Here is a 14,887-nt window from a genome sequence, read left to right on the forward strand (position 1 = left end):
GGCCGAGGCCCGGCTCACAGCCCCTGGGGTCCTGCTGCCCGACTCACGGAGACCTGTGCGAGTGTGAGCTGGACTGGCTCATGTGGAATCCCGCCTGCACGCTGGCCTTACCACAATGGCATTAGCAGCGGGGCTCCGACTGGTGACAGAAGGGCTTCAGGCTGAAAACTGGCCCACCATCCCTCCTTCCCCCAGCCTGAACCTCAATATATCCATCGGCAGGCACGGGGCTGGGGCCAGCCCAGCGCTGCTTAACCTCAGCTGCACCCCGAACTACCTGGGGAGATTTAAGAAGCTGGCTCCCTGTCTGTCTCCTCCCCAGTTATTGGCCTGGGGTGAGGCTGAGGGTCAGGGCTGCAGACCCCCGGTGGCTTCCACGCTCAGCAGCACAGACAAGGGCTGAGTTTAGAAGGAGGCTGGGGAGGCCCTGAGTCTTCATGCTCTCCCCTCCCCCCTTCCCCTAGATCTCCCCTCTCGGGGAGCCCAGGCCCTGGGCAGCACCCCACAGGGACCGTGACCCCTTCCCCCTTCAGCTGCAACCCGACACGGGACAGATTTCTGCTCTCTGGCCTGAGCCGCGGATCGGATCGCTGCTGGTGACCATTCCAAGCAGGGCGTGTGTGGAGGAGGGGACGAAGGAATGGGACGCAGGCCCAGCTGCAAAAGCCCGAAGGCGAGGGCAGAGAGGCCACGCCCCTACACGCGCGACAGGTGCTTCCAAAGCTGAAGGGATCTCAGGCAAAGCCTTTGGAGCCCCGCAGCCCAAGTTCAAATCTGGCTCTGCTCCTGGCTGGTGATCTCTGTGCCTCAGCCCCGCCTCCTCCTGTGCCCAGTGGGTGGCCAGAGGGCCTGCGAGGTGCTCGTGAGCATCTGAAACTATATGCAGGCACAGCTGGGGTTCAGACAGCCGCAACGCCACCACGGAAATCACCAAGAAGATGGTTAAAGGAGCTGGAATGTGGACTGCCCAGCCTCTCTTGTCTTGCTCTTCTTCCCGAACCTCAGCCCCACTCACCCGAGTCTATTCGAGAGTGTCCAGGGCCCATTCTCACTGGCGTGTAAAAGAATGCCTCAATGTGCATTCAGGGTAAAAACGGAGGCCTCTCCATCATCTGAGCTGGTGACCCTGATTTTTAGGAAAGACAAATGAAGTACAGTCGGGGGGCAGGGGGCTGAGAGGCACATGAGCAAGGATCTTTCTCCAGGTCTCAGCATGAACGAGGACTGGGACGGACCCAGGCCTGACGGCTGAAGGTGGGCCCAGGTCACTCCAAGGTGGGAGCAGCACAGCCTTAGACATCATAGCAAGGACCGTCCCCAACTTGTCAGGCAGCCCCAAGGCCTCCACGGGACATGATGAGCAGACGCGGAGTCTTGGTGGCTGCATGCTAAGACAATTCCTCCCCTGCCAGGAGTTCTGCAGTGCTTGCTGCTCTCCCAGGCTGGGATCGACTAGCAATGTCTGTCACAGGCAGCAAGGGAGGGGAGGCTGGGTCGAATGCCATGCGCTCATTCCTGGTCCACACCTAACTCGAGCTACCGGAGCTGGGGATCCACAAATACCCAAGCCAGGACCTCGCTCAGAGGACAGCATACAGCAGGGCAAGTCGTGCATCAGGGCATCAACCAGAGAAGGAGGCTTCAGGGAGAAATGGCCACAGGCAGACATACTCCTCAACGAAACAGAAGCAACCTCTGGAGGATGCACGTGCAGGCAGGGCTGGGATTTATGTGGACAGCTAGAAGCTGGACTCACCATTACAGCTCTGGTCCGTGGAGCAGGTAACTCTAGTGACCCTTTAGATGGGAGGATGGTGACAATTTTATTTAGGGCCAAAGCAGCGAATAAAATGAGACAAAATTAGCAGCTCCACGAGTAAGCCCACACACGCCACTATTTAATGCAACAACCTGACAACGGCAAACATCTAATCACTGTCACCAGCAGAGAAGTGAGTGGCCCCTGACCCGGAAGCCAGGTACTGAGACTGTCCCAGGGTGGATCCCGTCCCTTTAGAAAGGCAACACTGTCTGCATTTGTGGCTTCTGGCTTGAAACTCTGCCCCAGGTCTGATGGGGTGTTCCCTTCCGGCAGTCTGCTCAGAGATCGGGCTCCATCGACACGGAAGCGAAAACCCGAGATAGGAGTGCATTTAGTTGTGAGCTCTCAGGACGAGCACCAGCAGCAAACCAAGAGGTGTTCAAAGGGCTGGCGGGCATTATTTAACGGTGATAGTCACCCGTGTCACTGACACCCCTTCCATCATCTCAGGACCCCTACCTCCGTCTCCCATACCATAGACAGATGAGAAAAAAACCCCGTCCGCTGTGGCCGTGACCCCCACCGGCTGCTCGGCTCGGCCCCTGTGAATCACTCCTGGCTCACCGAGACGACGGCGTGATAACGGGCGGCACAGACACCCGTAGATGAATCATGCCCTGCCTTCCCCAAGACCAAACCTTCGGCTTTCACAGACACCAATTACAAAGTAGAAAGAAAAGAACAAAGACATTACTCAGGGTGTTTGCGCAGCGTTGATTCATGGGTTTACAGAATTATTACCGACTAAATTGTTCTCAGGAAAGCGATGAGACCTGGGACCAGCTGGTCGGCACCTCGGCCTGCCCACTTGGGAATGTGGAAAATGGGGCGGGGGCAGACGCCAAATTCGTGCCGAAGGGACCCTCCCTGCCCCCTGCACTTTCGGCTTTCTTTTGGAGGGTTACTTAACACCTCGACGAGGCTCTTCAAAGGTGGATCCACATGAGCGATGTGAAAGAAGCAAAAGCACGTACAGACTTAGTTTTACTAAACATCTGCGTTTTTAGCCCTTGAGTGTAGCACCCATAAGAGCCCACACAGTCTTCCTTCTGTGAGCGGGACTTTGAAAACGCATGACCCGCCCGGATCGAAACTCACACCGTCTCCCAACTGCCGTCCACCGCAGATACATCAGATCAAAGCTATTCTACCTGCTATAAAACGTAGGCGGATGTAGAAAGAGCGTTGGCTGTGGCCACATGCAAGTTCTGAGCTTCCCCAGTGCAAGTGTGGCTCTGGGATGAGTCAGCCTGCAGGGCTTGGACGGAGGCTTGGTGGCCAGGCATCTGAACCTCACAGGGCAGCTTTGGCACCGTCTGGAGGCAACCCTGTCAGGGATCCCGACCCTGGTGGGCAAAGTGACACAGGCAAGAATAAAGCTGAGCTCACACCTGGCTCACGCTCTCGGGCAGCGGCCCCGCTTCCAGCAGCGCCCGGACTGTCACGAGCAAGACGGGTGGCAGGGCCATCTTCCGGAATCTATTCTAGACCGTCGTGACCACATCTCCAGGACCATCGGGGCTGGAACAAACCTCCTTTGGGAAAAGGCAGTGTGCCTGGCCCAAAATGTGCAGGAAAACTGACTCAGCGCCACACTCCTATGGCTTCTGAGTACAGAGCCGAGAACCCCAATTTCACCTCCCTGGGGGAGCCCAGGGCAAAGCAGAGAGAAGGCTCAGGCCCAGACCTGGGCGCACCTGTGGGAGGGGGAGGTGGGGTGTCTGCTTCGACCTCCAGTGTTGGGACCTCAGAGAAGTCTCCCAGCCTTGGATGGAATGCACAGATCTTAAAATACTCTGCAAATTTTACGTTATAAAATACGTATGTATATTTTTTATACCCCATGATATGTGGGTTTACTTATCAAAGCACACATTTTTGTATTCGTAACCAGTGACACGCAGACAGACCCATGGTTGGACGTGTTGACCTTGGCCCCGACCTGCAAAGCCAGGGCGGGGGGGGACATCAGCTTCTGCAAAACTTAAGGACCAGCAGAGACGCTCCTATTTCTGAAGACTGATGTGACCTGCAAGTGATTCTCCATCACGGATGATCACAGGTGACAGATCAAGTGCCGGCAGCTCAGAGAACCTCACTGCGGGCTCCCGAGCAGCCGGGGGAGACCGAGCAACACCCAAAAGCCCCTCTTGCACCAACTCTTTCACTGCTTATCGAACCATCTGCTCTGGGCCCAGACCACGCAGACGCTGTATCAATTTCTCCAGACTTCAAAGGTAAATTGGTGTCTCGAGAACCCACGTGACTGCTCAGTGCTTTAAGTGCTATCTGTCCAGCTCCATATCTGTCCAGCCCAGGAGAGCCAGGGAGGCGTTTCTGGAAGAGAGTAAGACTTTTAAGACCTGGCTCCGGAGACCAGAAGCCAACGCTCCCCAACATCCAGACAGCAGGGCCGCTGGGATTTTACACTTGTTACCAAATCATTACAACTCACTGCCAGGACAGCGGTTTCCCAAGCCCCCTGATACAATATGATAAACGACTAGAGTTCAAGCCTATCTGAAGGGGAAGCAAATCAGACCCCACAGGTCTCAATGCTTCCGACACCCCAGAAGACACTCGGCAGAGGCAATTCGGAGCCCAGGGACCCACCGCTTCTTCCCCCACCCCCATCCCCGATGAAAACCAAATACACAATCGGACACTGCAGGAACATCAGGGAGATCCGATCACCACCTGGCACCCGGGAAGGTGAGTCAGAGCAGCTGCCTGACTCCTTGCAACCTGTGGGTCTCATCGTCACATGCGAGCAAATGCCAGCTCCGCCAGGGGTGACACACAGACAGAGCAACTGGAAAACACTCCATGTCTGAAGCAAGTGGGAGTAGAAGAGAACGGCCCTAGGAATCCTCCTTCTGAGAGGGTGTGGGGCAGACCCTGGCGAGGCCCCTTTGTCATTTCCAAGCTCTCCGTGGCACTGAAGTGATGCTGAGACCCCAACCTTCCTGGACAACAGCAGCAGAGGCAGGGGAGCCCGTCCGCATGAGGTTCTGCACCTGCCACCCCTGCCCCCACCCTGAGTGGGGCTCTGATGTTTCCGGAAGAGGTGGTGGGAAGGAGGCCAAGGCACAGCTTCCTGCTCCAAACAGTGGGCATGTCTTTGGAGCATTCGAGATAATACATTATGCCACAGGGGCCGCACACTACTGGGCATCTGTCTCGACAACCTAGGAAGTGAATGGTAATCTCCCCTCCGCTTCAGGGAGGGGCGAGTGGCGGAGCCCTCGAGACAGGTGCTGCCCAAGTCCCTGTCCTGACCACGTCTGGTCCCGCCTGCAATCTTCTTGGGGCCCTCCCGCCCTGCCCACTTCCTTCTCTCCTCACACAACCTGGCTGGGGACATCACGACCCAAAGGACACTGTCCCCAAGTGCCAAGTCTCCAAGTGCTTGGTGACCAGAGGGAAGAGCGATGACACAACTAACGACACAACATCAACACCACGTGGCAGGTCTGGCAGGAGAGCCCCACAGCTGCTCCTGGGGGCCAGCGGGATGGGCAGTCTGGAGCCTGGGGGCCCCCCCTGGGAGGTGCTCGGCTTTCGGCTCTCCGTCGGCCCCACTCCCTGAAATGAACTCACATTCTCCTCTGTGCCCTTTGCAGAACGGCAAGTCTCAGAGGGCAGGGTTTACCCGTGCTGTTGTCCCTGGAGGCTCTCCTGCGCTGGGAACAGCGCCAGGAACAGCACAAATGATGATGAGGAAGCACCGAGTTACTGAGCTCCCACGGGGTGCCCTGTGTGCATTCATCCCCCATAAAACCTGGATTTTCATCACCTTGCCCTGGCCAGAAGCTGGGCAGCGTACAGACCATGGATGGCCCAGAGTCACAGGACAGTTCACCAAGAGGGTCCCTCCAGGAACAGCCGTGGGCCACCTACCAGGCTCCTGCCACAGCATCTGGTGGCGGGGGGCTCGAGGATGCAGAAAGGAGTCGGAGAGACAGCTGACGCGGGACATGTGTCTGAGGAAGACTTTTCCAATGAAAGGCAGCCAGTGTACTCAGATTTGTGGGTGCTCTTCCCTGACAAATGGGGGTTGGGGTGTGTCACAAGGAAGGAATCACAGGAGCAGGGGCTACAGGTTTCGGGAGCTGAGGTTTAAATCCCAGCTCCTGGCAATATGACCCGGAGCAAGTGTCTTACCCTCTCCGAGCCCGTTTGGCATTTGCAAATGGGTAAGAACAACAGCATCTCGGAGTTGTTTTGAAGATCGAGAAAAATGCGTCACTAGTACCTGGCACATAATAAGCTCTCCATATCCAACTAGGAAAGGGAGTGGAAGCAAAAATCCATCAGTCACCCTGGAAACAGAAGACAGAAGCTGTTCCGTGGCTCTTGGAAAGCCTGGGGCTGCCCCAAACCTTTCTCGGCCCATCCCGGGGTGGCTCTGATCAGCAAGCCACTCAGAGACCTTTCCCAGCCTGGTGACAGACACCCCCACCGGCGCCCTGGCAAGACCCCCGGGCTGACACGGTTTGGCTTTGCGTGCCACCCAAAGCAAAGGGAGGTTGACGTCACTCCACAGAGGGCGCTGCCCACCCAGGGAGGTGGAAGGGCAGGAGCGAAGACACAGGTGCTCAGAGGTGGAGAGGTGAAACCCGCCAGGAAGACAAAGATCCGGGTCTTCTTCTGACGGTGCACCCCCCGCCCCCCCCACACTCGCTGGAGTTACAAATGGAGATGAATGTGCAAAATGGGAGCCTCAAACTATTGGGAGTTTCTGGGCTTCACGCTCTGGACCGTCTCAGGCTCTCAGGAATGGACCCCGTGTGGCCTCTGGTGTCAGGGCGGTGCTGATTTCCTGGTCTCTGCTTTGGGTGTCCCCGCCCTTTGCGCCCAGCTGCTGTCCTCCAAAGCGGCTCGGGATGCCTCGAACCCCGGGGTCTGCGGCCTCTTGGGCCCAGGGTAGATGTGCTGGGGGTCTGCCAGCCAGAGACAGGGAAGCTCACACCACCACTCAATTACCTCCACTGTCAAGGTCATGGTCCCCCCATGGGCCGGTGCCCTGCAACATTCCCAGCCAGTCCTGCCCAGCCCAGACGGAAGGGGGCGACCTTCTTCTGAAGGCTTTCGCAACAGGCAGAGTGCCAGGGTGACCATGAGGGGACAGGACACGTGGCTTGTTGGGCCAAGGCCAACCCCACTGTCACCACCGACCCCCATGAACACAGAGCGGTGTGGACACCAGGCACACACGCCCCGAGAATCATCTCAGAACCCTCCTATCACCCCAGCCCACGAGAGCTGTGGTCACCTAGCCTTACGGAGGCCAAGAGGCAGCGGAAGGTGACACAGCCAGCAAGCTCTGGAGCGGGGCTGAGCTTCGACCCCTCTGGTGCTGGGTCAGGCTCTTAACCCGCTGCAGCCCCACCGCCACCCTCACCCGGTTCTCAGCAGCTTCCTCCTGGACACACTGCATTTGTGTGCTGAACCATGCTCTCCCGGCCTCGGGAAGCGCCCAGGCAGCGGGGAGCATCCTCATGGCTCCACAGGCCCACAAAGAGGAGGGGGCAGGCAGCTCACCCCGCGCCCCCCTTAACCAAGTGTACACACATGCGCACGCGTGCACGCACACATGCGACACCTTTTAAAAAGCCCAGAGTGGGGGTCCTCAGCTTTGATCTCCTCCTCAGCACGTGAGCCATACAGAAGCTCACGGTCTCCCAAATCCCTTCTCTTTGGCCAGGACCCCAGATGCCAGGCTGCCTGCAACTCTGTCCCTGGATGATGACACCTAAAGAGAAAAGGCCACGCAGCCCCTCTGGTTTGGGGCTCCCCACAAGTACCCTCCTCTCCAGCATCTGTTTAGGTCTTAACAATTAGCCCAAACAGAAAGGTTTAAAAACCCTAGACCTGGGCTTAGACGAGACCAGGTGGGGCAGGTACAGGGGGTCAGCGATCAGGGCACGGCTGAGCTCTGCAGACACACAAGCAGCCCCGACTCCACCCTCCCCACCAGCCTCTCCCAGGCAGCCTCACATGGCTCTTGTCTTTCGGAGGGAGAGTGCACACACGTGCGCAACTCACAGTCTATGTGTGTGCACTGTTTCCCTTTTCGTTTTTCTTGCCTGCCCAGAAGAAGCTGTAACCCTTCCCAACCCCAAGAGAAGCTGGCGGGAAAGGCAGAAAGGAGGGCAGCTGAGAGCTGAGTGTGTGCCCGTGTACGTGTGTCTGCACGCGGATGGGTGAGCATGCACACGCGTGTGAGCGCCTGCCTAGGCCTGTGTACAAGAGAGCCATTAGTTACTCTGTGTCTTCACAAACACGAAGCTCACCCCTGACCCGGGGAGGCGGTGTAGCGGGCTTAACCCAGACCTCCTGGGAAGCCGTGACCAACTGCCTGGCCTGAGAGCCAGTCAGAAGTCAGCCTCGTATGCGCCTCGACCTAAAACCCAGACAGTAAGAAGACACGTGGGGGAAAAGTCCCAGCCAGACAAGAGGGCCCATGGGGGATGAGCTGGTGCTGGCGGGACGGCCATCCTTTAGCTGAAACCTGCAGGATCCGCTTTCCCGGGGCCCGAGTCTTTCCTCCTAATGAGCACGAATCTGAGACGGTTCATCGGGCGGGGGTGGGGGGGCAATCTGCCCCACGTGGTGTGCAGTGGGCACTCAGGAAAGGCGGAGTGGGTGAGTGGCAGGGGCCAGCGCGGGCCTTTCCAGGGGCTGATTTCCGAAGGGAACTAGGGATCTTCTCCCGGCAACTGCGACCTGCACACCCGCCCCCAAGCCCCTGCGGGAAAACCAGGAAGGGATGGCGGGGCTGCTCCGAGGGCACCGGGCGAAGTCTGGGCCGTGGCTGTTACCAGGCGGCAGGGGGAGTGGCCCTCCTGCTGACATCTGGAGCGTAGAGGCCAGATGCTGCCACAGAGCCAGCACACAACACACCTCCTCTCCCTCCCAACAAGGAATCCTCGGGCCCAGACGGCCCGGTGCCGAGGGTGAGACAGCCTGGATTCCAGTGTAACACGTGAATAGCACACGTGCCAGACAAACCGCCGGAGAATTGGGTGTCCTCGGAGTTTCAGAGAGTGGAATCTCCGGGGCTCGGGGCTATTTGTTTGGAATTGGTCAGAGAAGAGGACTCAGAGGTTCACTGACTCCAATTGTGTTAAAACAACAACAAAGCCACCACCGTAGATACCGCCTGCAGAGATGCCACCTCCCAGGTCCCTCCAGAAATGCTGCCACGAGAGCCAACCGCTGTTTGGCCCCACAATTCAGCCTGTCCTGAAAGCACAATTAGCATCCCCCCCCCCGAAAGTTTCAGGCAGAAGGTGGAGGAGAAAGACAGGGGTAATTTCTAAGAGACGCAACAGAACTGAAAAGAGGTCAGAGAATGCCAAGAAAAAGGCAAATGGGTGCCAGGAGGAATCCTTTCCTCAAAAGTCGCCACACAGAACTCCCCTGCTGGTGGGTTGTCACTTGAGCCGACGGTTTTCAATCCCCAGACCCCTGGCTCTTTTACAGAACATTTTTCTGTAGGGTGTGTTCTGGGAACAGGGAATTCCCATCAGACAGCAGCCCTCACCCCTCTCAGAAAAGATGGGGCCCCTGGAGGGTCCAGGCAGTGTCTTGCCAAAGTCAGGACCATGCCAGATATCTGGCTTCCTCATAGCAGACCCAGTTCCCATCATCCCAGGCACAAAGGAGATGCTGATTTCCTCCAGCCCCCAAGTTCAAAGTGGACCTACTCCGGGACTGCATTCGTTCCATGAGAAAAAAACCCTGGATCTGGGTCCAGCATGGGTCGGGGACCTGGGGCAAAACTTTCCTTTGCCACTTCCTCTTACTTCTGAAACGAGGGCACAGTCACGGAAGCTGGCCCAGGCTTCGCCCAGGTCTGAAATTTGGGGCCACCACATCAGGAAGCCCGCACTATTCAAGGGGCAAGGATTTCTGGCACCTGAAGCCTCCAGCCAGACTTTGGAGGGCAGAGGTCCCATCTGGAAAGATGCTAAGTTTTTTTTTTGTTCATTTCACCCATCCCTGGCTCCTTTTTCAGAAGAGGAAACTGACGCCAGGGGCCCTAAGGGAACTACCAGGGGCAATCTCTTCTCTTCTAGAACAGGAGCCACCTGACACTGCCCTGCCGCCCAACTCCAAATCCAGTGTTCCACTGGAACCCCCACTGGAGCCCCCACTCAGATCATGGGGAATGCACAGTGGCCTCTGCCTGTCTCTCTCTCTCCTTCCTTCAATCTCCCCTTCCTTCCTATCTTTTTGTAGAAAGCAACGCCAAGCCTTTAAGGCTTCCTCAGCGGACCGTTTCCGGGAAATCTGATTAGCACTTTCAACAAACTGTTACATTATACCTGCGTTTTAAAGGCCGCTTCCCTCTCTGCCCTGGGCTTTCTTCCAGGAAGTAGGGGCCGTGTGTAAAAAATACACTGAGCGAGGTGACTAATGGGCCACCTCTGGGCCAGCTGGAGCAGGCCAGGGTTCCAGACGCTAACCTCAAGGGTCCCACTCAGAGGCCGCGTGTGGGAAGCTCACCAGTCAAAACAGGCATCGGACTTAACAGCACCTCGGTGTCAGCCAAAACACTGCTGGGGCGCATCAGCCCAAGAAGGCACAGACGTAAGAATGAATTTTTTAAAAAGTCCTGACCACAAAGGAAGAAGAGAGCAGCATGTCCCATTAGTTCCACACAACAACCAGGACCCTTCAGGTGGGGTGTTCTCTCGGGCAACTTGCTGGGGGCGTGGGGGGGGCGGTACCTGAGCAGCAACCATTTAGCACCAGTGAGACTTTCCAAACATGTGCCAACACATTGTACTAATATCCCCGTGCATTTCATTAGCCTCCAGCTTTCACAAAGGGCCTTTGGGAAGCAATCGGGTTTAATGCAAGGCAGTTCCGCAAACGCTGGCTCCGGAGCAGGTTCTCTGGGCATCTCGCTGGCCTGGCTCAGGGCAGCTGGGGGGTGGGGGTGGGGGACAACGACGACGACAAGGCTTCAATTCCAGGACAAGAAGGAGTGGGGACAGGCAGATGGAGGTCCCACCACCTAGCCAGCCAGCCTGCCCCAGCAGAGCTGGTCATGGGTTATTTTTACCTCTTGCTCCTCACTGTACAGGCTCAGGGGCCGAAAACTGTGGCAGCCGCCTGCGGAAACTGGCTTATGAGTCACCCAGTGACTGCCCTAGCTTGGTGGCGGCTGCCTCTGGACTCCTGGTCCAGCTGGAAGAAGCAGGGGGGGGGGGTCCTTGCAGGGCAGGAAAGGGCTGTGTGCACCCCTGCCTGAGGTGCTTAGGGGCGAGGATGGGGAAAACGAAGCTCAAATAGGCCAGAGGTTCCCAAAAGGATGGACCCGGGGAGGGGGTACAGGCTAGACGGCAGTCCCCTGGGGGGGCGACAGTCAATGCCCCACCCAACCCAACGTCCACCTGGGTGGGCTCTGTATGACCGAAGTGGAGGCTTATCCCTCCCAACTTCTCTGTCTGCGGGGGGAGTCAGCACCCAGCTTCAAAGGCTCCCCTCCCGACCCTTGGTGTGCCTCCTCCTTTCAGAGCAAGGCAGCCCCAAATACAGACAGCCCCAAACTTTGACTCATTTGTAACCACTGTCCCAGCCAGACTGAGCCAAGCTGTCCAGACAGAGGCTATTTATAGGTGCGTCGGGGACACAGACACTCACACAATGACACACACTCAGGATCCACGTTCAGCCAGAGCCGCCAGCGCGGAGCCCTAGATTCAGACACCTGGGTTCAAACGGTCCCCAGACCCCCAGAGAGATGCACCCAGACCGGGACACAGAGAGCCCCAGAGATCCGACAAGACTTGAGAACACAGACTCTTGGGGCGGCTCGCGAGCCAGACACACAGACACCCAGAGAGGGACGCCAGACCCAGACAGAGACACACAGATACGCACGCTCCACAGACGCACGGAAACCCACTCACACAGACCCACAGCGCCACGCACACTCCAGACACACACCCGGAGCCCCAGACACCGCGCAGGCCAGACAGTGTCTCACACACCCGACACCCCCCCCCCCCGCCCCCAAGCCAAAGTTGATAAAGAGCCGGCCTAATTGCTCCATCGCGACTGCCCCTTAGGGAAATAAAATGGAAACTCTTCATGGATCCACCCGCCCCAGCCCTCCCGCGCCGGGCGCCCCTCCGGCCTCCCCTCCGCCCGGCCCCGGGTCCGAGTCCCGGCGGGCGGGGCGCGGACTGCGGGGGCCGTGCCAGGCTCGCAGCGCCGCGGGACAAAGCCGGGCCGGCGGCCAGCTGCCGCGAGCCGGGAGGGCGCGCCCGGGGCGCGGCGGGCGCAGCCGGGGCGCAGGGCGCACGGCCCGAGGGGGCGCGCACGGCCCAAGTCCCCGCCCGCATTTGCGCCTGACTCAGGGTCCGAGCCCGTAGGGGCCTCGGGGGAGGGGGGCGCGGGGTCACTCACTGATCTCCATGCTCTGGAACAAAGAGCGTTTGCAGTTGCACGTGCAGGAGACATTGGGCTGCCCGGCGGCGGCGGCGGCGGTGCTGTTGACCCCCATTAAGCGGTGCATGGACGGCGCGGCGGCGCGGCGCGGAGCGCAGGGGGCTCGGGGGCGGCCGGGGGGGGCTCCGGCCGGCGCCCGGCGCTCGGGCCCCGCATGCAGGAGGCGCGCGGCGGGGAAGGCGCGCCCCGGCTCGCCGGGCTCGGGGCGCCGCCAAGTTCCCGGGGCGCCGCGGGACTCAGTGCTCGGGGCCGCGCTCCCCCGCGCCCCCCGGCTGCCCCTCCGCAGCCCCCGGGGCGTCGGCAGTGCCCGTGGGTGGCGTCCGGGAAATGGGCTGGCAGCCGGGGCGCGCGCTGCCGCCGGCGCTGAGCCTCTGCTGCTGGCTTCCCCCAGCCGAGCGCCTCCGCCGCCGCCGCCGCCTCCTCCTCATTCAAGTCCAAGGAGATCGGGTTTCGCTCCGAGACCGCGGTCGGAGGCAGGCAGACGGTCTGACGTCAGCGCTAGACGGGGCTGCCGGTTCCCACCGCGCGGGGGCCGGGGAGGGGGCGCGCGCTGCGCCAATCCCCGCCGAGGTTCCCCCGCACCCCCTCCCCGGGCCGCGGGGCGGGGTGACGGGGAAGGGGGCGGGCTCTTAAAGGGCCAGCGCCGGGCGGCCCGCGTAGACCCGCGACCCGCGCGCTGGAGGAAGGTCGTAGCGTCCGCTCCCCTACGGGGGTCGGTTTGGAAGCTCTGCCCCGCACACACCAGGCCGGGGGCGGGGAGCAGGTTTGGGTCCCAGCCGCACCCCCGCGCGTGGCGGATGCGTTCCTCGCAACCCGGCCCCCAGGGTCCTTGACCCAGGCTTTCGGGGGAAGTTTGCCCCCATGCCCCCGAGAGTACGAGGTCCCTGGGGCTCGGGATTAGGGACCAGGGGCCCGTCCTCCAGGTCACCCATTACCTGATTTCGCAGGAAACTCCCCGACTCCAGATCTGCAGCCCCAAGAGGCCCCAAGCCGTTTGCGACCCCCACGCACTTTAACCCGACCCAGATGAGGTCGACTGGGGAAGCGTGGAACTCCGGTAGACGCGTCCCGGACAGTTCTGAGAAACGCCCCCGACAGCTCCGAGAAACGCCCGGGAGCCCTTGTCATGTAAATACGCGTCGGGGACGGGGAACCTCCCCGCCGGCGGGGCCCGGGGCAAATCCACACCCAACGTCTGCTGCCCGAGGGGCCACCGGCCGTAGGGGGCGCGGCTCCGGTGTTCTAAAGAAGGGGGAGGAAGTGCGGGGGTGCGCTTTTATTTCGAGTTTTAATTACACAAGTGCTACAAGAACACATTCTCCTGGAATTAAAAAGATATTAAAATGTTACGTAAGAGGCCCCCCTCCCTGGCACATCGCCAAACTCTCAACACTTGGTGTGTCCCCTCCTAGACCCAGCCCTAAATCTCTATTTATTTAGCAAGCACTTATTTACTCGTGTCAGAAACTTACTAAACATGAACGCAATCTGACGCCTACTCAGAGAGGCAGAAATATTTTAAAAAATCCTGATTTTACAGACACGGAAACTGGCCTAGGGGTCGCTGGCTTAGGGTCCCAATGGAGGGGTTTGAGGCGGAATTCCCGTCTTTGGGGTATTTGCCCCTCCCCCCCATATATTTGTAATTCTTAAATATCCACACATCTCTGTAATGCCTGGAATGCTAGTGATGAGCAGAGCCTACTTTTGCTACACGGGGAAACAGGGTTTAAAGGTTATTGGTATTTCATGGAGTTTCCCGTCATGGCTCAGGGGTAAGGCAACTGACTAGGATCCATGAGGACACAGGTTCCATCCCTGGCCTCCCTCTGCCGGGTAAGGTTCCGGCGTTGCATGAGCTGTGGTGTAGGTCGCAGATGCAGTTTGGATCCCATGTTGCTGTGGCTGTGGCGTAGGCTGGCAGCTGCAGCTCCGATTTGACCCCTAGCTTGGGAACCTCCATATGCTGCAAATGTAGTCCTAAAAAGACCAAAAAAAAAAAAGTTATTGGCATTTCCTTTTAACAGACTGGAACCTGGGTGTTATCTTAAAGAATTCAAAGAAAGCCAACCCAGGAAGTGGAGTTCTGACCAACTGGGCACAGAGATGCTTCTTGCTTTCTTGGGAGGGCAGGCCAGAAACCTCTTCTAGAGGGTTCAAGCTCAGGAGTGATTGATTGACAAGAGAGAGAGCCAAGGGGTGTCCAACACGGAAGGAGGTTCAAAGGCACTGACCAGCCCCCGTTTGAGAAGAGACATTCACCCTAGGAACTATGGGCCAGGCCTGGTTCAGGCCCCAAGCCCAGGGACCAGGAAGGGTGGAAGCTCTCAGGGCCAACCGTGAAGGATGCCCCTGCTGTGGGCTGGGAAGTCTCAGCCCCTACCTCAAGGAGGGGTCCTCTCACCAGCAGGTCCATTGAAGGGGTGGAGGCACGTCTCACTGCGTTTTGGCCTCTGTGGCTTGGAGGAAATGCTGGAGAGTCCTGCACGCTCCTTTAGGGGGCCTGGGAAACGTCAGCTGGGCCTGGGGATGACCTTGAGTCCCACTCATTTCCCAGGCCGAAGGAGACCACCGTCCCTTGTTTCAGCCATTCCTTCA

The 14,887-nt window shown here is 58.9% G+C and overlaps 1 protein-coding gene across 2 annotated transcripts in view; it reads right to left on the bottom strand.

Annotated features, from left to right (window-relative positions):
• Positions 1 to 13,462, bottom strand: part of PMEPA1 (prostate transmembrane protein, androgen induced 1) — a 55,183-nt gene extending 41,721 nt beyond the window's left edge. The window contains exon 1 of one of the 2 annotated variants that reach the window (XM_005673042.4): positions 13,225 to 13,462. In XM_005673042.4, coding sequence (XP_005673099.1) covers positions 13,225 to 13,417 — 193 coding nt within the window. In that variant the 5' untranslated portion in view covers positions 13,418 to 13,462. 2 annotated transcript variants of the gene reach the window in all.
• Positions 13,463 to 14,887: the final 1,425 nt, after the last annotated feature.

The sequence above is a fragment of the Sus scrofa genome, chromosome 17, assembly GCF_054392235.1.
Source record: "Sus scrofa isolate SSC_HxYL_T2T_F1_AM1 chromosome 17, Sscrofa_HxYL_maternal_Yorkshire_Landrace_v2.0, whole genome shotgun sequence".
Classification (NCBI taxonomy): domain Eukaryota; kingdom Metazoa; phylum Chordata; class Mammalia; order Artiodactyla; family Suidae; genus Sus; species Sus scrofa.